This window comes from Myotis nattereri (assembly GCF_964212035.1).
Source record: "Myotis nattereri genome assembly, chromosome: 11".
Classification (NCBI taxonomy): Eukaryota; Metazoa; Chordata; class Mammalia; order Chiroptera; family Vespertilionidae; genus Myotis; species Myotis nattereri.
This window is the reverse complement of record NC_138086.1, coordinates 26293040-26317080: the sequence shown is the minus strand read 5'-3', so window position 1 is coordinate 26317080 and position 24041 is coordinate 26293040. Positions and strand designations below refer to the sequence as shown.

General features: G+C 53.4%; 2 protein-coding genes across 3 annotated transcripts; one reads left to right on the top strand and one right to left on the bottom strand.

The window, feature by feature from the left end:
* Positions 1-672: 672 nt before the first annotated feature.
* CYREN (cell cycle regulator of NHEJ) lies at positions 673-5906 on the top strand. 2 transcript variants are annotated; one of them, XM_081102446.1, is made up of 4 exons: positions 673-731; positions 2466-2749; positions 3604-3679; positions 4914-5906. In XM_081102446.1, exons 2-4 carry the CDS (start codon positions 2607-2609, stop codon positions 5160-5162), a joined length of 468 nt encoding a protein of 155 aa, XP_080958572.1. In that variant the 5' UTR covers positions 673-731; positions 2466-2606; the 3' UTR covers positions 5163-5906. The 2 variants fall into 2 exon arrangements, with proteins under 2 accessions (XP_080958572.1, XP_080958571.1); XM_081102445.1 differs by lacking the exon at positions 673-731 and adding an exon at positions 886-1026.
* On the bottom strand, positions 4294-24041 carry TMEM140 (transmembrane protein 140). The gene is made up of 3 exons (XM_081102448.1): positions 22965-24041; positions 7580-7704; positions 4294-7212 (listed from the first exon to the last, which is right to left on the bottom strand). The coding sequence occupies exon 3, from the start codon at positions 7173-7175 to the stop codon at positions 6621-6623; it is 555 nt and encodes a 184-aa protein (XP_080958574.1). The 5' UTR covers positions 7176-7212; positions 7580-7704; positions 22965-24041; the 3' UTR covers positions 4294-6620.

Below are 24041 nucleotides of genomic sequence, written 5' to 3'. Positions count from 1 at the left end.
CTAATTTCTGATTCAGGGGGCTTGGGAATCCACACTTGAACAAAGACCAACCAGCAAAACTCAAATGGAGCCACATTTGGGGACTGTTAAAACATTCTGTTAAACAAAAAAAAAATTGACACTTGTTAAGGAACAGTAAGGCAACCTTTTCAAGGGGGGCTACTACAGTGGGGTTCTGTAGTGGGGGAGATACTGGGCTCAACTCCCAATGCCATAGGGAAAAGTGGGAATTTGTAGCCAAGGAGCAGGTTGGGGGTCAGTGGATGGGAAGTTTCTAGGAGGAGGTAAGGGTGGATTCTGGCTCAACCGACCTAAACTGACCTAACAGGACTCTTGCCCAGGGCAATCCGGGTGATCAGACACCACCCGGGGGCGGGTCGTGCAGGATCAGGAACCTCATCGGGGTCTAGGCCCTGGAGATCAGATATCGAGGGCAGGGGCCTCTGGCTAAACCAACTTCGCAGGATTCTTGCTAAAACCGGACAATGTGGAGATGAACACAGAAGCCGCAAGTCGGGGCCTAGCGGAGAAGAGTTGAGAGGAGCCGGATTGGGTTTGGGCAGGGAGGCGCTGTCAGGACCCAGGACAGCGGGGTCGGCTTCACGCACCCGCCGGCCGGGGGCGCGGACACCGCGAGCTGCCTGCAGGGGGCGCGCCCGGGCTTCCGCGCGGGCGGCGGGGAACCGGAAGTACGGGGAGCGCGCGGGCGCTGCGGGAGCCGGAGACGGGAGGTGCGTGCGGCCGGGGGCCGGGGGCCGGGGGACGGGAGGTGCGTGCGGCCGGGGGCCGGGGGCCGGGGGCGGGCCCCACGAGCAACTGAATCCGCCTGCCGAGCCCGCCCCGGAAACCGAGAAGGGGGCACGAGCCCGGGAGGCGGGACCCGCGCGGGAGCAGCGCGCCGTCGGGACTGGCTCGGCCTGGCCGCTGGCGGAGACCCGGCCGGCAGCTCTGGGGCCGCAGGGGCGGCTCCCGTCGCCAGCGAGGCCCGCGTGGATGCCCCTGTGTCCCCGGCCTCTGCCCCTCCAGGTTGGCGCGTCTGGTCGCCGCCAGGGCAGCGCAGTGTCCCCGGGAGCGGGGCGGGGAGCGGGGCGGGGAGCGGGGCGGGGAGCGGGGCGGGCTGGAGTGGGTGCTCGCGGGGCGCCCGGCCTTCCCCGCGGAGCGCGGCCTCTGTGCGCGGGGCCCGGAGCCGCAGGACTCGGCTGTGAATCCCGGTGCGGCTTCCAGGTTCCGTGTGACCTTGCGGAACCTGCTGGGCTCAGTTCCCGTCTGAGAAACGGGCTCACCGACCTCTGCCGCGGGCGGACCAGTGCCTGGCGCTGGCGGCGCCCACGGCGGGGAGTGACCCATCCCGGCCCGAATTTTGACAGAAATGAGTCCCTGGCAGAGGGCTGCCCTCCCGGCACCGCACCGGGTAGGACAGTGGTTCCCAACCTTGGCTGCCCATCAGAACCACCTGGGAATCTTTTTAAAATCCTGGTTTCTGGGCCTCATCCTCCGGAGATTGTGTCTTTGTTACTAATGTTGTGGCCCCACCCCATCACAAAGAGACAGAATTTCCGGAGGACGAGGCCCAGAAATCAGGATTTTAAAAAGATTCCCAGGTGGTTCTGATGGGCAGCCAAGGTTGGGAACCGCTGGGTTAGGACGAGGTCCTAATTAATTAATTGTGAACAGCCCTTCCAGTTGAGCAGTAAACGAAGGAATCTCCTCTCTGGGCGCCGACTGCCCTCCTCAGCCGCCCCCTTCCTGGGTGGGGGGCGCCCCTCCCTGGCGGAGCCTCAGCCGCCCCCTTCCTGGGTGGGGGGCGCCCCTCCCTGGCGGAGCCGCGCTGCTTCAGAGCCCACTGCGCAGGGGAAGGCAGCCGCCTGCGCCTTCGGGTCACGGGAGTTGGGGGGTGGAATGGGGGGCCTTGGGGCTGCGGTGGAATCGAGTCTCGGGTCTCGGAGGCCGAGTGAGCGGAGGGCTGGTGGCCCTTCGGGACCCTGTCCGAGGCCGGCCTGTCGTCCCTGAGCCCCGCTGGTTACACGGTCAGGAGAACCTTTGGATGGAGGGAGGGGTTGTTGGCCGAGGAAACCTTATTGGAGTGAAATGGCCTCAGGGTTTCTTGTAAGCACCCCAAGACAGAGGGAGTGAGAAGCCCAGAGAGGTCATGGGGAGATACTTTAGGGGGAGGATAGACGGGGCACCTGGGCACCTGGGGGCGGCATGGAGGGGGGCAGCTCCTTTCTTCCTTCCTCCTGGGCGGGTGTTAATCCCTCTTCATGTTCATCGGCTCAGAGCCGAGGCTGCCGGGGCATTCCTGTTGGGCCTGCTGGTGTGGGGTGTGGGGACGGGGCGGGAGGCCCTCCCAGCAGCCTGCCCACCACACCTCCCTGGCTGCCTGTGAGCGGCCTGAGTCGCGGGCCCTGCTCACCATCCGGCCGCCTGTGAGCATATTAGAATTCACTGGGCTTTGCTCTTTGTAGGAATCAAAGCTGGACTCCCATTCGAGGACCAACAGGCCTGCAGTTAATTCCTGGTGTGATGAGAAGGTGGGGTTTGCTGTCCTGGATCAGAAAAGCGAGTCCATAAGGGAGGGCCCAGACTCTTCATCAGCGACGAGAGGGATGGCAGCCTTACATTCGGGGGATAAGAAGAGGGTCCTTCCCTCCTGGATGACAGCCCCGGGGCCTGAGAAGAGAATGTGGCCGGTGAAGACCCCGAAGACGAAGAGGAGGAGGACGGCCGCGGTGCCGGCGGCTGCAGCCAGGTGGGACACCTTGGAGCCAGGGTCATCGCAGTGTCGGCAGATCCGTGAGGCGGGCGGGTTTCCGTCCGTCTCCAGCTCTTAGGACGTGCACGGGCTGCGTGCAGGAGGCTGAGTGAGCTGTGTCCGCCCAGGCAGATGCCTCTGCCTCTTGGTGAATCTGCAGCTCCCAGATAGTGGCCCCTCTTCTCCGGTCGCACGCATCAGCCAAGCTGTCAAACACCAGGTGGCTAAAACGCCCTTCTCTTCATTTGCAACAATAAGTGTGGCCATCAGGTGAGCAAGATGAATGGGCCAGGTCATCAGCCTTCCTGTGGGCAGACCTCCTGGGACAGGAGCAGCAAGCCCCTGTGCCAGCCTGGATCAGAGGCGCTGGGTGAGCCAGTGGGATGATGCCAACTGTGGGGTCTCGAGGCCGCCAGGGAGGAGAGGTCCCTGAACTCCCCTGACGGGGTCCCGGGTGCTCAGCGCTGCCCCTCTGCCCTTCCTTTATAAGGTTTCTTGCCTGACCAGCCTCCTCTCTGACTGGCACAGCCTTTCCGTACTGTGTTCATGCGTTCAGTTAGGTGTCAGGTGGGTCTTGGCCTGGTGGTCCGTGTGACCAGCTCACAGGTATGTGTGTGTCCGTTCGGCTCTCAGGAGTAGCCATCAAGCCTTATTTGTAAATCCCTGGGGGCGTTGGCAGAGTTGGGAAGCCCCCACTGTTGCTTCCAAGACCCCCTGTGCCAGTCACTGGTCCCAAGAACGAGGAAGCTGGTGCTCTCATCCCCGGCGGAAGGCCCAGGGATGCAGCTCTCCTTCCTCCCCGAGACCGGGGAGCCGTCTGCCCGGTCTGTAGCATCGTGCCTTTCTTTCAGACTCCCCGCAGTGAAGACTGTGTACTGCATGAGTGAAGCCGAACTTGTCGATGTTGCTCTGGGGGTCCTGATTGAGGTAAAGTCAGCTGTGTCTTTTTTAAAAAAAATGTTTTTATTTCAGAGGAGGGAAGAGGGAGAGATAGAAACATTGATGAGAAACATTAACCGGCTGCCTCCTGTTCACCCCCTACTGGGAACTGAGCCTGCAACCCGGGCATGTCCCCTGGCGGGGAATCAAACCAGCCACCTTTCAGTGCATGGGATGAAAACCAACGGAGCCACCACCGTTGGCTGTTCTTGCTCTTTTAACCACAGACTCCTAACCGACTGAGACAGCCGTGGGGAGCCCTCTTGCGTGTCCGCCCTCCTTCCACTTGCCCCTTGTCTCATGAATCTCTCAGGCCGTGCTCCCCCGCTGTGAGCTGTGCACCAGCCACGCGTTTGGGGCCGGATGCCTGGGGAGGGGTGGCCGGGCAGGGAGAGCAGCCCTGTGTGGGTGACTGTGGGGTGAGGCAGAGGGAACAGGAAGTCTTGACCTGCTAGTTTTCTCAGGTGGGCAAGTTGACTCCTGGCCTCTGCACCTGGCAGAACAGCACTGTCGTCTCCTGTCTTCCTGAAGCTAATCATCATCATACCACCGGAGAGCTGGGTGGTTCTGTATCATAGACCAGGCATTTTTATTTTTTTGTTAATCCTCGAGGATATTGCCCCCCATTGATTTTAGAGAGAGTGGAAGAGGGGGAGAGACAGAGAAACATCAGTGATTGGTTGCCTCTTCCATATGCCCTGACCAGGGCCACAGTCGAGCCTGCAGCCTCAGTACGTGCCCTTGACTGGACTCAAATCCGAGACCCTTCAGGCTATGGGCCAATGGTCTGACCATTGAGCAACCGGCTAGGGCTGACCAGGTATTTTTATATATCACTATCTCATTTAATCTTTGCAATAATCTAGTGATATGTTATTTCAGAAATTGAGAGGCAGGGACTTAGTCCCTAAGCTGCATAGCCTGTAAGTGACCGAGTGTAGGCCCACGCTCCTTCCATTGTCACCTGCCTTCCCAGACAAGTTTTTTCGATGTATTTCTTTTCTTTTCTACTTGGGTGTTCCTCACCCTCTGCCCACTTCTCTCCGAGTTGGTCTCGGTGTCTCCCAGAGCTCCGAGAGGCGGAGGGTGGGCTCAGTGGGGCGAAGGAGGTGCGGAGGCCACTGATTTGGGCGCCGTGCCCGACCCGGTCAGGGCTGGCTTCCCAGTTGCTTCTGGACGTGGTCTCCACCACTGACAGGTTCCGTCTGGTCTTTCTTCACAGAACCGACAACAGGAAAAGGCCTTGGAGCAGCGGCCCCTGGCAGGCACTGCTGAGCCAGAGCTGTCCCCCAGCTGCTCGGAGGGGCCGGCTTCTCCCGGGAGAAGTGAGGGTGAGGACAGTGGGGAAGCCGCCCTCCCCCCAGGCCTAGGGCGGCCGCAGGGGTATGCAGGCTTGGAGCCTGCCTGCAGCAGCAGCCCTGAGGAAGATGAGGATGCGTTCAAGTACGTCAGGGAGATATTCTTCAGCTAAGGGACAGGTTCCCAGGACGCTACGGCCGGAACAGCTACCGGACGCTGGGCTTTGGCTCTGCCTGGGGACTGCGCCCAGCTCCATGCCGTTGGGTGGAGCCAGAAGCCCTGGCACTCGGCCTTGGGAAGTGAGGGATCCGAATGAACTGCCATCAGAATTCCTCTCTGCATTGTCCTCCCCGGCACAAGGGTCTGCAGTCCCCATGTCTGTGTACTCAGTGACCGGGCTCCAGGGAAAATGAGGTCACAGTGTCAGACTTATTGGCACCAAGGAATCAATTTAATAACTTTCAAACAGAAAAAAGGATGGCTGCTAAATACACCAGCATTGTCCAGTTTAGGCAGCACCCTCTCTCTGTGAGGAAGAAGCCGAATTTACAGTTTCCCTCACAGGCAGCCAGGCAATCCCCGAGCCGCCCTCTTAGCCCTGAAGACATTTTGCCCACAGTGCTCTGCTGTCTGGGAGCTTAGCTTCCGGGGTACCTTTGGTCCAAGCCTTCTACCCATCAGACAGGCCTCCTCTCCTGAGCTGCCCCCTTCCTTCTACTTGGCGGCCTTGGCCTTGATCCCTGGCCACTCTGAAAGTGCGAGTGGGACAGGCTCCCAAAGTGGACGCTAAGGACAGGAGGTCAGGGCCGAGTCCACATTGCCTCTGTAGTCAGTGTGGCCTTTGGCAGGCAGAGTGAGGCAACCATTGTTATACAGTTTTTCAATACACAGTGCTGAAAAGTACAATTCCCCCTGCACAAGTGGTGCTTGTATCCTTTCTAGGTCTAGCTTGAGCAGTGAAGGGACGCAGCGTTTGTGGAACCATTCAGTCCTGTTCACCCTCCCCGCCCCCCCAGGATTCGGCATGCTGTGTCCCGGACTCCCAGGTCCCATGTTAGGAATGGCGTGCCAGCTCACTCCCCTGCTGTCTGGCTTGGAGTCCAGCAGCCCAGGGGAACTTGAGGGACTCCCTCTGAGATCTCCGCCGTGCCTTTGGGAGTGGCGTCATGGGGAGGGGTGAGAACGGGGAAGCTTGCTAACCAGGGCGCCCAGGTGCTCTCGGTGCTCCCCATTTGTCGCCATGAACCTTCCCTGGGTCTCAGTTCGGCCTTTGGCCAATCATCCTGGAAACCTGGCCCTGGGACAGGAACCCTTCTCTGGCCACCATCCTGAGAATGAAGTAAGATGGTTTGCTCAGGTCGGTCAATTAAAGCAGGAATTCTCATGACAAGGAGCTACGTGGTGTTCGCAGTCCCAGAGGACAGACAAGCCAACACGAAGAAGCCCAGGGCCCAGTCAGCCTCACAGCCCCGGCCTCCTTTATGCCGGGTGCCCCTTCCTCAGTGGGGCCCGTCTGCTCAAGCTTAAGATCAGTATTGGCTATGAAGCAGGGTGGCTGCGAAAACAGCCCACGAGGCCTCTGGCGCCTGTCTGAGCCGCCTTCAAGCAGCCTGGGAGCCTCTGGACAGGGCTAGCAGCTCTCCAGCTGGCTCTTGCCATCTGCCCTTTGGGGGAACATGACTGTGGCCATCAGCAAGAGGACGAGCAAGGCCTGGGCAGTGGCCAGAGCGAGGAATCCAGGCCCCAGGAGGGAGGGCGCGACCCACTTCCAGGTGTAGGTGAGGAAGAGGCCCAGGCCCCCGGCCAGCAGCATGGAGGCCATGGCCAGGAAGCACACGGCCAGATGCCACTCGCCCTCGCTCCTGTTGCAGCGGGCCAGGAGCAGAGGCATTGGGACAAAGAGGGTGAGCACCAGGGCCCCGTACACGCCGAGCCTGGCCAGGGCCAGGGCGCCCTGAGGCAGCCCCAGGGCCTCCAGCTCGGGGAACTGGTGGCACTGCAGGCAGCCCGCACTCTCGTTCCACAGGCAGAAGTTGTAGAAGCCGATTCTCAGGTTGGGCAGGTTGATGAGGTCACCCGCCTTCCAGAGGAGCGCGTAGAACAGCAGGAAGACGGCCAGGACCACGAGGACCATGATGCCCAGGAACAGCAGCTGGTCGCCCCGCCTGGGTCTGGGGAGGCTCATCTTCTCTTGTTCTCGGCAGGGCCACCCTCCTGGGAACCTGAGGGAAGTCACATCAGTGAGTGTCCAGCTCTCCCCTCTCCCAGTTTCTTCACCAGCTCATGCTCTCCCTTCTGGAATTCCATAGAAACCTGCGGCAAACTCCCACCCTCTCCCACCCCACCGCCTCCAAGGAGTGTGAGGGGACTTGTCGCCAGGACAGGCTCTCCAGGCAGCTCAGTGCCTCAGACATCAGCGTGCACCACAAGCCCCTGAAGACACTGAGGTTTCTCAGACCCCTTGCCTGGGGCGAGGGGCAAGGCTGTTATTGGGGCTTGAAGGAAGAGGCAGAAGCTGAGGGTCCTGGTGACCCCTGGGACCAGAAGGGAGCTGTAAGGATGACCATCACTGGGCCGCAAGCCAGTTACCTCAGAACTGGGGTTGGGGCAGGCGCTGGTGTTCTGGCAGCTCTGCTGCGCCTGGCTGAGCGGGCGAGGACACCAGAGTCCCTCCTGCTCCGGGAACACGTTCCTGGGCTAAGACGAGATGCCGCCTGGTGATGAAATCACATCATTTTAGAACAACTACAGTATTTTTTTTTCCTGACAACACTAGTATACGTTGATTTTTTTTTGAGACTTTGAGAAATATTTAAAAGGAAAATATATAAAAACAACCTTTTTCCCATCACATACGGTAGAACCACTTTTAACCAACCAATATTCAGTATTTGTAAATAATCATACCATTAAGCACAATGCTTTTCTTACTGAATATTAGACACATTTTTCAAAGCTGTTTAATATTCTTCAAAAACATATCCAATGGCTGTATGGTAGGTCACGTCACAGATTTACCCATTACACTATTATTGGACAAATAGTTTTCATTTTTCACTATTATAATCGATAGTCAAGGTAAGTGCTAACTAGGTAACAGTGCAATTATTGTGTCAAGGGGAGCATCCTTTTTAGTGATTTTATTGCATATTGCCAAACTGACCTACAAAAAACTTGCCTAACCCTCCCCACCATTTTTGAAAAAATCCTTTCACTACATTTTAAATCAGTAGAACTTTTCCCAATCGGCATCCGAAATAGTCTGCCCTCTGTATATAATTGTTCCAATACGGGACAAAACAGCCCTTCACACAGTGAAGTGCCCAGGAATCAGTGCTGGAAGCCAGACAAGACAGGATGCTGAAGCTAGAATCCTGCCGGTCCCCCAGCCAGGAGAGCCAGATGGCATTCAGCCGTGAAGTGATTGGTGGCCATTGAGGGCCCTGGGGAGAGGCCCCGAGACACAGGCCTGGAGATGAGCTTCTGAAGGGACCCTCAGGGAGTAGTCCCTCTGCTAGAGTGGACTGGAGGGTCCTGCCCACACCCCACATCTGCTCTGCAAGAGCTGAAGGAGCAAATGGAAAAGAACAGTCTGAAGGACAGGATGTGGGACAGGCAGGAGAGGCGGTTTTGGTCCCTACGGCCGCTGTGACAGAAATGCCATAGAAACATTCCTCACAGTTCTGGAGGCTGGACGTCCCAGCACAGGTGCCTGCAGACTCCGCGTCTGGTGCAGCCCACTTCCTGCTTCAGCGATGACACCTCTGTGTCCTCGTGGTGAAGGGCAAGGGAGCTAGCTTTCTGGGGCCTTTTTATAACAAGCTCGTTCCTGAGGGCTCCACCCTCATGACCTAATCATCTCCCTAAGGCTCCACCCAATATCACGATGGAGATCAGGTTTCAACATATGGGGGCGGGGAGGGAGCGGGCACAGACATTCAGCCTGGCAGGTGGCTCCATTCAAAGGACCGGAGTGAATGCAAATAATGAGAATAAAGATTTATCAGCGACTCCCAGGGATGCTGCCTGGGGGTGAGGCAGGTGCCTGTTAGGACGGGAACCTAAACCTAATCACACAGGGAAGGCTCGACTCCATGGTGCCACCACCTGACCACGGTCTACTGCCCATGGCATCTGCGAGCTGGGCCGGGAGCTCTGAGCTGGGGGTGAGGGCCAGCTCAGCGGAGCCCGGGGAGCTGCCCCTGCAGCCACTGATCCTCCGTCTCTGGAGGCCTGAATTGGTGAAACCGAGAAGCTGGAGGCCCCGTTTGAAGGTGGTTGGGAGAGTCCTGCAGCTATGGCGCCTGCTACAGATTTATCAAGAATGAAAATGGTGCCCCTGCAGAGGAGGGCGGCCACTGAAGGCCAGTGTCCCCAGGCTTGTCCCGAGCAGTAAGAACAGTGTGACCGCTGAGTGAGAAGTGGGTGGGACAGACCAGCCATCGGGGGTGTAAAGAAACCGGGGGTTGCCTCCCATGGGGCCAGGAGCCGCCCCCGCAGGAAGCTGAGTCACCCCAGCTCCGCGCGGGAAGAGCCTGGGACCTGTGCGCCCTCCCGCCGGGTGAGCAGGCTCGGCTGCGATCCAGGTGCCCTGGGCTGGTCACAGCTGTCAAGCGACGGAGCTCAAACGCGCCCAGGATTCCCATGTTCTTTTTTTATTATTATTATTTTTATTTCTTTTTTAATATTTTTTTAAAAATATATTTTATTGATTTTTTACAGAGAGGAAGGGAGAGAGATAGTTAGAAACATCGATGAGAGAGAAACATCGATCAGCCGCCTCCGGCACATCTCCTACTGGGGATGTGCCCGCAACCCAGGTACATGCCCTTGACCGGAATCGAACCTGGGACCTTTCAGTCCGCAGGCCGACGCTCTATCCACTGAGCCAAACCGGTTTCGGCCCCATGTTCTTTTTTAAAAAAGGGGACAGGAACAGGCACGTACTTTCACGTCTGCATCACCGTGCGGGCGGGACGGCGAGGGGTGGCTGGACAGCGGGCTGTTCCCCGAGCTTCTGCTGACAAGTGCCATCCCCACGCCCGGGGCAGGGCGAGCCGGACCCCGGAGGCCCCACCTGGCGCACGTCGGCCGGAGCGCGCGGGCGTGGCTGCACCTGCCACAGAAGAGTGTGCGCTGTGTGGTTTAATTCTGGGAACGACACACGGGTCCCCGCGGGGAGGGGCGCAGCGGGCAGGCGCCCCACCAACAGGAGAGGCGCTGCTCGGAGCGGCTCCTGGGTCCGAGTCTCTAGGGCAGCGGTTCTCAACCTGTGGGTCGCGACCCTTTGGGGGTCGAATGACCCTTTCACATGGGTCGCCTAAGACCATCGGAAAACACATATATGATGGCATATTTCTGTGATTAATCACAAAAAAAAGAATGAAAATGGTGCCTTTAGTTCATACTTTATCAGATTGAGATAATAGGAGTTTTAGCCAGTTAGGGCCCATCGGGGAGAAATTCCCAGCGGGACATATTTTGCATATTTCACACATGCTTGCTTAAGCCTCTGTCTGCATGTTTAGTGACGGTAGGCATTTCATGGTGGAAAGTAGATTTCTAGGCCTGGAACCCCGACTTCTGTCATTGCGCTGCAGGAAATAAGGTTTGACTTGCCTCCCTTGTCCAGAAACCAACAGGCTGGGACTTGCCTTTGTATAAATGCTCCGTCTTATTTCTCCTATATCAAGCCTGTTATATTTGGGTTCCAAAGAAGTAACTGTTAAACTTCTTGAAAACAGCTCCCTCGAGAAAGATCATGGGATTTCTCAGCCGCCTTCCAGCAGCTCCTCCAGCCCTTTGTTTCTGACTTCCTGTTTTTCTCGCATCTGACCTTTTGGAGTTTTCAATAGAGTGAAACAAAATAGAAGAGCTAAGAAGCCCCAGATCGTGTGGAGAAGGTGCAGGGTCTCTGGTTTCCTTCATTCTTCTCGCCTCTCCATGTGTGAGGAGTTGAGTCCCAGCTCGGCGCCCTGGGTCTCCACCGGCAGGTCTGATTTAGAACTTGAACTTGGAATTCTCTAGTGAGGCCCTGCTCCCTTGGGTCTTCCAGTCTTGCTTTGCTTAATCCAGCGTCTCTCAGACTGTCCTCGTTCCCATTCCCGTCTGCCCAACCCCTAAAGTTCGGCCCTGTTTTCTGTGCCTCTAAACCAGTGGTTCTCAACCTTCCTAATGCTGCGACCCTTTAATACAGTTCCTCATGTTGTGGTGACCCCCAATTTCATTGTTACAAATTGAACATAATTAACGCATAGTGATTAATCACAAAAACAGTATGTAATTATATATGTGTTTTCCGAAGGTCTTAGGCGACCCCTGTGAAAGGGTCGTTCGACCCCCAAAGGGGTTGCGACCCACAGGTTGAGAACCGCTGCTCTAAACCCTACAAATTCCCCCCGCACCCCTCCCCCCCCCCCCCGCCGGTTCCCGGGACTCCCCTCGCCACTCTGAGCCAGCCCAGACCTAGAATGTCTGCTGTGATCTCTCCCAGGGACGACTTTCCTCTGTCTTCCATGTTCTCGCCAGCATGGTGCTGACACACAGGAGGAACTCTCTCTGTCCTTTCACGTACATATCTTAACATGCACTGATCTTAACACCTTTCTTACCGCTCAGGAGTTTTCTCGTGTTTCGCGCGCCATCTGTTAAGGACCGCTCACAAGTGTTCTCGTTTTCACGCCCATGGAAAAAGGAGCGAATCTAGATACTTATGTAAATTTTGTTTGGTCCCTCTTCATAGAGGAAAATGTTTTACGCAGTCCCATTCTTAAAAAAGTACTAGGGCCCTGACCGGTTTGGCTCAGTGGATAGAGAGTCAGCCTGCGGACTGAAAGGTCCCAGGTTCGATTCCAGTCAAGGGCATGTACCTTGGTTGCGGGCACATACCCAGTGGGAGGTGTGCAGGAGGCAGCTGATGGATGTGTCTCTCTCATCGATGTTTCTAACTCTCTATCTCTCTCCCTTCCTCTCTGTAAAAAATCAATAAAATATATTTAAATTTAAAAAAAGTACTAGGAACTTTGTTTTTGTAAATAAAAATGTTATAATTATTGAAAAACAACACCTAAAGTTCATGATGATGATTTAAATAACGTGCAGTTTGCCCAAAAATGTGCAGTCCCTGGCGTATGTCTTAGAGATTTCTATGCGGTACGCAATGTGTTAACAAGACACCTTGAGGGGAGGGGCAGTGTTCTATGTCACACATACTCAACACCGTGCTGGGATGGCCCTACACGGTTCCTCTTGGAAATACGGACAGACTTTGGGAGCTCGTGGACAGAGAGGTTGGAGGCTCATCCTGGCTTCCTTTTCTAAACCTTTCACAGTAGACGGACATTTGGTTGGGAAACCCCATGGCACCCTTCTCCTCGGCTGTCCTAGGAGCTTACCCGGTTGTTTGTTTTGGCTTTTAAGAATCATGTAATTGTAGTTATCACGCTCTCACAACTATGAGCCTTCTAATTCCCTTTAATGATAAGCGGGTGCTTCTAATGATAAGCAGGTGCTTCCTTCAGAGGGCAAAGGGGAGGCTGCTGAATCATTGTTGCCATTTTTAGGTGAATTGCTTTCCTTTTTAAATAAAGTACATACTTGCTGATGGTAGATGACTGGAAATGTGGAAGTCGGATCCATAACCTCCGCACGTAGAAATTGTTAGGTCAGAGAGAGCCCGGGATCGGATACATGCAGACATGTGATGAGACAATGGACTTCCCCTGGAATTTCTCACAGATCAAGGTGCCAGACACAGATACAGGCTTCTCCCTGAATCCACAACGACCCCCACACAGATACTGACTCATTCCTGAATACCCCCGACCATTCCCTGCTGCAGAGAATTCCCCAGCTCATGTCCCCGCCCCTCACCCAACCGCAGTATAAAAAAAGCGCCCCCCTCCCTGTTGGCGTGAATCCATGTGCCCTGTCCTGGGGGTACGTGGGTCTCCCAGGGACGCAGAATAAACCTTTTCCTTTCCTTTCTTTTCTGATTCACTGGACTCTATTTCTTGCACCGCCTCCTGAGCCACCTAACCTAACAGAAATGACCACTTTTAACAACACATTTCCTTCTGGAACGTTGTTTTGCAGAGTTGAGTTTACATTAACTGCATCTGTTTGTCTCCCTTTGTAAATATCTCTATAGCATGAATATTTCCTTACATCACTAGAAATGTCCCCTACATGATATTTTGAATGACTGCATAGCAGTTGCACAGTTTAAAGTTTTTATAGATTTCTTTGTAATATTATAAATGTGATGGTGAATATATTTGTGGATCAATTTATCCTTTGTGAACAAAAACTGGACTATGCAATACACCTGACAAGCTTGGGCTGGAGGCCTGACAAGCTCTGTGACCCAAAGTAGCCACACAGGATGGCCTGGTCACAAATTCCTAGCGCGGCAGGTCATACAGCCAATCGCTTCCAGGCCTACAGCTTCCTTAGCGAGTCAATCTTTACCTCAGGCGAACTCTGTTCTTATGCATCTAGGCTAGGATGACATACCTTCCCAATGTCAGAGGGATTCCCTTTTCCAGGCCCCTTGAAGGCACAATGCCCACACCAGAGCACAAGGCCACAGCATCCCCTTAGCTTGCTCCTCACATGCCAGCTCTGTGTGCGGTAAATGTTAATTATTAGCGATCCTGTACCCACCAATGGAAAAGAAATGTGTTTCTCCATTTTGTCTTTTATCCAAACCCAGAGATTTTCCTGCTTTGCACTCTCCCACCTGCCTCCTTAATCTACCACCAATGGATTCCATGTACCTTCTTACGTCTCCTCCTTTGATTCTAATGTATAAAGTACACTGCAAAACTGCCGTTCTCTGGAGCATTTGAGATCTTGTTTTCTGGCATATGTAGTCACTTTGGCTCAGATAACCTGATAAAAATTCCCTACAGATTTGAACACTTCTTCCGTGGACACTTCCACCAGCAGCTGAGAGGATGCTGACCTCTCATCGCCCCCAGTGCTGGGCATTCTCCAGTCTTCCTCTTTGACAATGACCAGTGACAGCATCGTCACCGTTTCTCTTTCACGAGTCAAGCTCCACATTTTCCAAGTGTCTTTTGACGACCTTTAGTGTTTCTCTCATGACGTGCTCTCAGTTCCTCTGTCTTTTTCTTATCATTTTGAGTTTTGGTTTTGCTTCGCAGCCCGTATGAGCCCCTTCATAAATAAAGGCTGCCAGCCCTTTGCCGTCATAATTGTTACAATAAAGCACAACCCTTTTGCTGCACCAGGGCCCCTGGGCCAAGACGCAGATTGAGACTCCACATCAGTGTGTTCCGACTCGACCGTTGTTACTTGCGAGTCCCAGTCTGGGAAGCAGAAGGCAAAGATTCTCAGCCTATTCAGCTGAGGCAGGTTGTCTGTTGTTTTTCATTTAAACATTTCTAAAATGTTCACGCTGACGGGATGGTGACTGAGACACACACTTCACATCCTATTCTTGGCAGTTTCATATTAAAAGAGTGAGATGTTCATGAGGCTGTGTCTGAGGGAGGATTACAATTTGGCAGAAATGGCACTGAGAACCCCTCTGGCTGTCCGTGGCGCGGAGTAACAGCCCCAGGCTTCCCAGGCCCGGTGCAGGCCCGGCCTGTGTGAGCAGGAACTGCCACGGCGGTGCCCGGGGCTGGAGGAGCACTCCAGGGCTGGGAGCAGGAAGGCCCCATCGGCGGGAACCCTTGCTGATTTATTTAAGATTCCGCGTGCCGCTTGCTCTCTCCAGTCACAGAATCAAAATGAACTTACAAACGAGCCATTGTGTCTGCCTTTCCATAGCGGGTTTCTAGGGCCAATGGCTGCCTCCCGAGCATATGCTGTGCCCTTTTCCTACACCGGCCATTGCATAATGAACAGCGGTCATGCACTCAGTTATCATTTCTAGCGTGTCACTGCTCTAAAGGCTTTCAGATTACCTTTTCATCTTATGCCAATATTTGAGTTTCCTAGTAAACTCCCTTCTCCTCTACTTTATCTTAGACCAGCCGTTCTCAACCTGTGGGTCGCGACCCCTTTGGGGTCGAACGACCCTTTCACAGGGGTCGCCTAAGACCATCGGAAAACACATATATAATTACATATTGTTTTTGTGATTAATCACTATGCTTTAATTATGTTCAATTTGTAACAATGAAAATACATCCTGCATATCAGATATTTACATGACGATTCATAACAGTAGCCAAATTACAGTTATGAAGTAGCAACAAAAATAATTTTATGGTTGGGGGTCACCACAACATGAGGAACTGTATTAAAGGGTCGCGGCATTAGGAAGGTTGAGAACCACTGTCTTATACAAAAGGAATCCCCCCCCCCCAACCAAAAAAATAAAAAGATTCTTCCGTGTGGATTTTTTAAAAATTCATTCTTCCTGCCAGAATGGGTGAGGCTATTGAGTAATCAGGCTTGATTTAGAGCTTGGGTTATTTCGTGTCCCACCATTTACCTGCCTCCTCACCTGCACGTCTTGGCCACAGGTAGTGCCCGGGGCCAGCCTCACAGCATGCCTACACAGCGACCCAGAGGGCCGTCCCCACCGGCAGGGCCAGCTGTTGTGCTCCTCACAGCTCAGGGAAGCCTCGCAGTGTGCCCAGCAGAGGACCGCGGGTCCCCCTAGAATGGCCCCTCCCGTCTGCGCGCCCTCTCCCCGGGGTGGGGGCTGGGCGCCGGCACACTCGAGTTCCTCCTCCAGAACAGCACGCTCCACCTGGCAGGCATGTATATGCCCAGACCTTCCTACCAAGGGGGACTCGGCTTACCAAGGGTGCCCTCTGTTCATGGGCAACATGGGCAGGAACGGGACACCTCGTGCTGTTACTGCCACGTCAGCTCTCTGACCTCGTCTCATCTTCTGACCCCCCACCCCCCAGCTTCTGCTACAACCCCTTCTTCCGTATTTTCCAAAAATTTGGGCCAAGCTCAGGGCTTTTGTGCTTGCCATTCCCCCTGCCTGAATGCTCTTCCATTAAAAATACTTCCCTCCCTCACCTCCCTCAGTCAGGACATCCTGGTTGGCTTTTTAAACCGCACCAGCCCCTCCGAAGTCGCAGCTCCCCCGCCCCTTCCTGCTCTTCATAGCATAGCACCACCGAACATTCTAGATGTTGTACTTACTGTCTTTCCCACCCCAGTAGAATGGGAGCTCTCTAAGGACAAGGAATCTTGCCTGTTACTCATTTTTACGTATCTATGGTTGGCTGGATATCTCTTGACCTATTATCTATCATCTATCAAAATTCTATCTTTTACCCTGGCCCGCGTGATTCCAGGTCTGGGCGTATACTTAGGTTTTGGGTTCGATACCCTATAGGGTGAGTATGGGAGGCAACCAATCAATGTCTCTCACTCTCCTTCCTCTCTAAACATCCTTGACTGAGGATTAGGATGGATGGAAGGAAGGAAGGAAGGAAGGAAGGAAGGAAGGAAGGAAGGAAGGGAACTGTTTGGTCGCGTGAGTTCCAGGAAGGCAGCTGTCACATAGGGACCTGGTGGCTAAGACCTGGACCTTGGAGCCAGACCATCTGGGTTCCCATGTTGCTGTCCTGTTGCTCGCTGGTCCTGTGGCCTTGGGCACATCACCAGCATCCATTCCCCCTCCCCTCTCTCAATGCTCCGTGAGACTCAGGTGAGTCCATTTTACCCCTAGAACCACCACACCTGTGGCTGCTCTAACTCCACCGAAGACGAAGCCCTGACACCGAGAGAGAAAAGGGAATGGACGGAAGAGCGAGGGAGAGGTGGAGGCTGGGGGACCCTAACATGAGCCCAGAGAAGCAAAGCTCAGGAGGGAAGTGTTAACAGAAGAAAGCCGGGAAAGGGAGCCTGCCGGGGGAGAGGCAGCTGTCACTTCACTTCCCCTCCGCCCCCTCCCCCTCCTCCTCCCTCCCCTCCCCTTCTCCTCCCCCTCCTTCCCCTCCTTCCCTCCTTCCCTCCTCCCCCTCCTCTTCTTCCTCCTCCTCCTTCTCCTCAGAGGCCACCGGCCTGCCTGTCTCTGGCTGAACTTTTGTGTTCATGGTCTGGGTGTGGCTCCCACACATGAAAAGGGAAAAAGCAAGACATTTGTGTCTTATTTCCTTTGGTGAAGTATGAGCCCAGGTTCTCTTTGTTTCAAAATGGGGCCTCAGCAGTTTCCTGAAGGCATTTGGGGGGAAGCCTTCTGGGTTCCCCATTCTGCGGGAGGCCAGGCCTGCCAGCGGCTCTTTAGGAAATGCTGTGACATCTGACCGACTTAATTCTCCCCCATAAATAAAAACAGCTTTACCAGCAGAAATACACCACCACGTGACTGCAATAGCGAGCTGACAGCTTGGGTCCCACCACCTTCACACACAGCAGGCTGCTGCAACAGGCTGTTTCAAAGCTTCCATTAATATTAACTTGCTAACTGTTCACTTGCTTTGTTATTTATTAGCCCTTTGCTAGAGATGATCCAGCTAGGAACAAAGGTCAAAAAAAATGTTTAGAGGGAGGAAAAAAATCCTTAAAAAAATGAGAAAATGCTTGTACCTTGGAACCCTTCCGCACTTGTTTTTATTGGTGGGACTCCACAGTCAAGTTCACAGGAGGCTAAGGTTCATGGACCCAAAGCCGAGTGGAAGACAAACAGCACTAGACGCCAGGGATGCCTCCGGCCGTGGCCTCGGTCCCGCGCCACTCCTGCTGCGGTCATGACGGAGGCTCCCAGGCCCCCTTCTCCTGAACACCCACCGTCCCACCTGGTGGCCCCATTAACCATGCATTTTTGGATGATTTCCAGAGCCACATGCCAGGGAACCAGTTACACGAGGGCAAACCAGGGGCCTGCTTTCATTGGGCTTGTGCTCTCGCTGGGGTGAAAAATACCCAACGCATATTAAAACTCAAACACACACATTTAATTTCAGACAGGAGGGGAGAGGGAGACAGAAACATCAATGATGAGAGAGAATCATTGATTGGCTGCCTCCTGCACGCTCCCCACTGAGAATCGAGCCCGCAACCCGGGCATATGCCCTGACAGGGAATTGAACTGTGACCTCCAGGTTCATAGGTCAGCGCTCAACCGCTGAGCCAAGCCAGTCGGGCACAAACACATATTTAAAAAAAATAATAATTATAACTTCTGAAAACTTTGGGAAGTCATAAACAGGATGAAGTGGAGACACTGGCAGGAGGAAGTGGCGAGTCTAGATCAGGGGTCAGGGAAGGCCTGGGGGTATGAAAGGCCATCCTTGGGCCAAGGGAAGAGCCTCCTGGGAGGAGAGAGCAATTGTGATAAACATGCTGTTGGGAGAGGAACAGGCTGCAGACCAGGGGGGCTGCAGCCCAACTAAGAAGGGACCAGATGAAACTGGACAGGTGAGTGGGGCCCAGATCCCCAAGGGCCTTGTAGGCCAAGGTGGGAGGTTTGGATTGTGTCCTCTGACTCATAGGCCCCCAGGGGGTGGGGCTGAAAACGCAGACACAGGTGAAAAGGGAAGCTAGTCCAGCCGTGGGCAAACTACGGCCCACGGCCAGATCCGGCCCATTTGAAATGAATAAAACTAAAAAAAAAAAAAAGACCGTACCCTTTTATGTAATGATGTTTACGTTGAATTTATATTAGTTCACACAAACACTCCATCCATGCTTTTGTTCCGGCCCTCCGGTCCAGTTTAAGAACCCATTGTGGCCCTCGAGTCAAAAAGTTTGCCCACCCCTGAGCTAGACAGACGCTGAGGGGGAGGCGAGGAGCAATGCAGGGGGTTACTCGGGACCCTGCTGCCACCAGCCTTGCTGGGAGGACCAAGGCCTGTCCATGCACTTTGTACCTAACAGCCAAAGAAAAGTGGAGACAAAGGCAAAGAATAATAGTCACGTAGACCTTGACCTTAATTTTTGCAAAGATATTTGAGAGGGGGCAGGAAGGGAGGCTAAGGTTCTCATGAACTTCACCTCCATCCCACACAAGAGGATGCTGCTCTTTCCTGTGAGCTTCAGATGCACGTGAAATGGCTTCTGAACAAGTGCAGAACAGCTCAGAGAGAGCAGGTGCTGGGGCCACCCTGCACCCCTCAGGCCAGCGTTTGGGAACCTCAGAAAGTGACTCCCCCATCACTGCGGCTCTGCTTCCGGAGGAAGGGATGCCCGAGGCAGGGCCGGCCGGCCGTTCCTTCTTCTCTGGCCAGGACCTCGCTGTTAGAACGCCCCTCCCTCCCGCTGCCAAGTGGACAAAAGCGCTGGGATCTGGGGATCACCTCCCAAAGTCTCCTGAGGCCTAGGGGTGGGCTGAGAAAGTGAATTCATCTATCGGGACCCACACCACGGAGGCTGCCCCAGCGGCGGGGCCTGTCACAAATCCAAATGTAGGTCAACACTTGGGGGAAACACCTGTCACAGAGACCTAGCAGGCCCCGGCCACAGTCCTGCACCTCAGCACTGGCTCGGTCCTCCAGCTCGGTGAGGAGATCCCCCCCCACCCGGCCCTGCCGGTCTCCGTGGCCTCCAACGCCATACAACTCGCTCTTGCCAGCACCCCGCAGGAAGAGGCTCCGCTGCTGCGGGGTGCTGGGGGGGGTGCACGTGGAGGTGCTGGGGGGGTGGCGTGGTACCCCCCGTCCCCATACTTTCCCTAGGCGCCTCTTCCGGCCGCTGGCCCTGGGTCGTATCCTTTTGTACTAAATGGGTTGTTTTGCTTTGACTAAGGGAATGCGCACGCTGGTGACTAAACTGCGGTCATTTTCATCATCCACAGGCGGGTCTGAGCTGAGGCACACGCTCTGCAGAACCTCAGGTGCGGATGGGAACGTACTCTCCGCGGATTTGAAGACTCAGCTTCCAAAATAGTCGTCATGTTTATTAATTAACCTTAAGAGGAATCACTGGGAGGCCTGCGGCAGGCTGGTCGCAGGAGCAATCCCTGTCTCCGGTTCCCAGGAAGATTTCTAGAATAACTGGAGGGGAAGTTGGGCCGAATAAAACGCAATGGCAGGTCCCGACGGGCAGCTCCGGAGCGCGGACTGACTCTGAAGAGCTTTGCATACGAAGTGACACAGGATGGAAAGGGCGCTGTAATTTAGTGGAAGAACGGGTTTTTTATTACTGCGGAAGCCATTTGTTAACTGAAAACAAAACTATTCTACGTCCTCATGTCATTCACTCCGAGTACCCAAACGAATTGCGCGTGGATCCGGTGGTAAAATGCAGTGAACAGAAACATAGAAGCGTGTATATATTTGATTTATAAGAGCGCTCTGAGCTTAAAAGCAAATTGAAACCACAAAGAAAAATTGTACAGATTTAACTATTTAAAATACACAACAAAACAACATGAATTTTAAAAAGTCAATGAGCACGCCCTGGCTGGTGCCCGTGGTTAGAGCGTCGGCTCCTCGCACACTGAAGGGTCTCAGGTTGGATTCCTGGTCAAGGGCACATGCCTGGGTTGCGGGTTGGATCCCGGCCCCCGTTGGGGCACCTTCAGGAGGCAACCCATCAATGTGTCTCTCTCACATCCATGTTTCTCTCCCTTTCTCCCTCCCTTCCACGCTCTCTAAAAATCAGTGGGAAAAATATCCTTGGGTGAGGATTAACAAACAAACAGGTAAATGTGCATGAAAACTATCTGCAACAAAAAATGAAATGATTACTGTACCTAATGTATAAAATGTTCGTGCAAACAGATACAAGGAAACATTAACCCCCTAAAACAGGGGTCCTCAAACTACGGCCCGCGGGCCACATGCGGCCCGCCGAAAACATTTATCCGGCCCGCCAGTTGTTTTTGCTGCTGCTGTGTGCATAGGAATTTGTTCATAGTTTTTTTTTTTAAACTATAGTCCGGCCCTCCGATGGTCTGAGGGACAGTGAACTGGCCCCCTGTTTAAAAAAGTTGAGGACCCCTGCCCTAAAAGTAGACAAGAAATATAAAGGGGTATTCGAGATATTTGACAAAAGAAGGAATGCTAAACAGTAGAGCACTATAAAAAACTTCTCTGTCCTCTCCACCAAGTGTGTGTGTGGGGGTGGGGGGTGGGGGGGTGGAAGGGGTTCCTCCACCAAGCAGTTCTCTGGATGCCCTACAATTTAACTTAATTCTGACATCAACCTGGAGATGGCCTCAGATCCAACAGTTAAGGGCTTGCTTCCACAAGGACCACCCTCCACTGCAGATGCTAACCTCAGGTCTAGATCTCACCTGTGCTTCTGACTGACTGGTTATAATTAGGAGGTTACTAGGTTACTGGTTTATTATAAAAGGATACAAGTCAGGACCAGCCAGTGGAAGAGACACCTAGGGAAGGTATGGGGGCGGGGGGTGAGCAGGGGGGTGGAGGTAGCAGGCCACTCTCCCAGCACCTCTCCAACCCTGTGCTGCAGGGATGATGAAGGTTTCATAACACAGGCAGGACTGATTAGATCATCGCCCTTAGTGAGACTCGTCTCCAGCCACTCACCTCCCTGAGGTCAGGGTGGGGCTGAAAGCTCCAGCCCTCTAATCACATGCTTGCTTTCTCCTGCAACCTGGGGCTTTCCAGAAGTCACCCCGTTAAAGGAAATGCAGATGTGTTTTGAAGGGCTTGCTATGGATAAATAAGACACTGTTATATTATGATCACTTAAGAAATCCCAAAAGTTTTTAGGAGCTCTGAGCCAGGAATGGGGACAAAGAACAAATATGTATTTATTAGAAATCACTGTATCACATTAACTAACATAAAAAGGTCTATACTTTAGGCCATGTAGTCAAGGATATGCCCAGGAAAACAACCTATGTACTTCATCAAAACAGCCAATAAAAACACTTGATCCCAAGATGCAGTAAAACGGCATTCTCATACAATGACTGTGGAGGTGAAATTCTTACAAACTTTCTGGAAGCAATTTGGCAATATGCATTAAAAATCCTAAAAACAGTCACATCTTTTGGCCAAGTAATTCCACTTACAAGTCTACCTTAAGGCAGCAATCACTGATTCCGATCCAGGAATGCTCATCAGAATGTTATTTGGACAAAAAATGGAAAGCAATGTGGAAGCCCAACATCACAATTAAATGACACATCAAGATGATGAAACTCTATGCAACCTTTAGAAAAACCAGATATATCTAGACAGTGGCATTATAGGCAGTTGTTCTTTTTGCATTAAAGATATTTCCAGAACTATGTTATATTTATAAAAAAAAATGAAGCAATAAAACAAGCAACTAACTAACAAGCTGGAAAGAACGGTGAGACGAGGGAACACTTGCTGAGTGAACCGAGACCATCACGCGAACTGACTCAGAGGCCCAGGACTTCAGGAGGGAGGGGGCACAGGGAGCAAATATGAAAAATGTACTTGTCATGAGGGAGGAAGGAAAGAAGGGGTCTCACATATGCATGCATTTTCCTTCCTTTTTTCAAAGAATTTTTTCATCTTACAGGTGAAGAAGATAATGAAAGTTATTAGAGAAAGAGCCCATATTAAAAAACAAAAACCTTTGAGGATGTGCGCCAACACTTCTAAAACCCCACATGAATTTTCATCAAGGAATGAGAAGCCATGGCATCCAATCACACAGGCACTGAAAGTCTCTTAGACCCTGTGATATCCTTTCTGAGTCAGGAACACAGGTTGACAAGCTTAATCCACAGCATGTATGTTTAGGCTCTACGAACAATCCACCTCCCCGGCCACGGGCGTTAGTGCAGACTTTGTGCAGGCCCCTGCTGCCCGCGGTCATCCCCGCGTTTCTACCCAGCGCTACTGGCGTTGCCCTCACCATGTCCGAGGCCAGAGATACCCAGGGTGATGCTGCAGGGAGGACGGAGACAGGGAGCACAGAGCACGGGGTAAGCAGACATGGGGGAGGAAGGTGGCAGACACTGACAGCCGATGCTTTCGCATGCCCACGGCTAGAATGTGAAAGGTCTCAGGGGTAAGAAAACAAACTCATCTTGCACGGAGAGGCAGGCTGGGCAATCGAGGGTGCCGGGAGGGCGGGTACTCACCGAAAGGAGATGCAGAGCCCACAGAAATGCTCCTAAACCAGAGGAGCAGGAGCTCAGGTGCGGGTTGTTCTTTCTCGCTGGCTTGCTCGTGTCAGGCCCCGGGCCCCAGGACAGGACGTGTCAGGCCCCAGGAGCGGGAAGAGGTGCGGGACAGGCAGACCAGGCAGAGCTGCCCGCATTTGCACTGGTACCTCGCAGAGTAAACAGCTCTCTGAACTTCGGCCCACTCCTGAGGTCACCAGCAGCTGATTTCACTTTCGTTTCTTAACTGGCTCTTGTTGGCCCCTGACTTCTCGGAAAGAAGGCTGTAAACAATGCTGTCCTGCTCTCTACCCAAACTGGAGCCGGTCAGCCCACTGGCTTCAAGACCAGATAAGTGTCTTGATTGTATCACACAACAATTCCAGGAAAGACGCGGGCCAACACACTCTCCCATCTCTGAGTGATTTAAGCTGCAAGGTAAACACAACCAGGAATCCTTTAGAAGGGACTTCTGAGCCAGGTCCAAGCCACCGGACCCACTGGGAAGCAGTTATGCCATCTGGGCCCCTACTTTTCAGAAATCAGCCTTGTGATGCCTGGCTTCTCTGGACGCAGCATTCTCACCGGTTGTTTAGGTCTATGCTGGGCAGCTGGGCAGCTCTTTTAAAATAAGAGAACGAGACTTTCATGTTTGAAATCATGGGGACTCCGAGCCAGAGTTTTACAAACTGCGTGCTTTGCTCACGTGACCATTTGGAAATTCCAAGTGGGGTTAAGCTTAGTTATTATCTAGTAAAAGTGCTGAATCCTTCAGGGTTTCTCTGCCCCGCCCCCGCCCAAAATGAGTTCTTTGATCTGCTACATTTTCCCCTCTTTGAAGTTCTTTTAAGCTCAAAAACTAGAAAGAGGTGATGTGACCCAACAGAAATAGAGGCCTTGGCATCAGGGAGCTCTGTGAGAAATTAGCAAATTCTTTACTCTCTCTGGGTTAAAGGACATAGAAAATGAAAGCAGGACTACTTTGCACAGCTGTTGTGGAAATGGGAGATAATGTATGCGCACAGTACGGGACTGGGCACGTAGTAACCGTAGCTG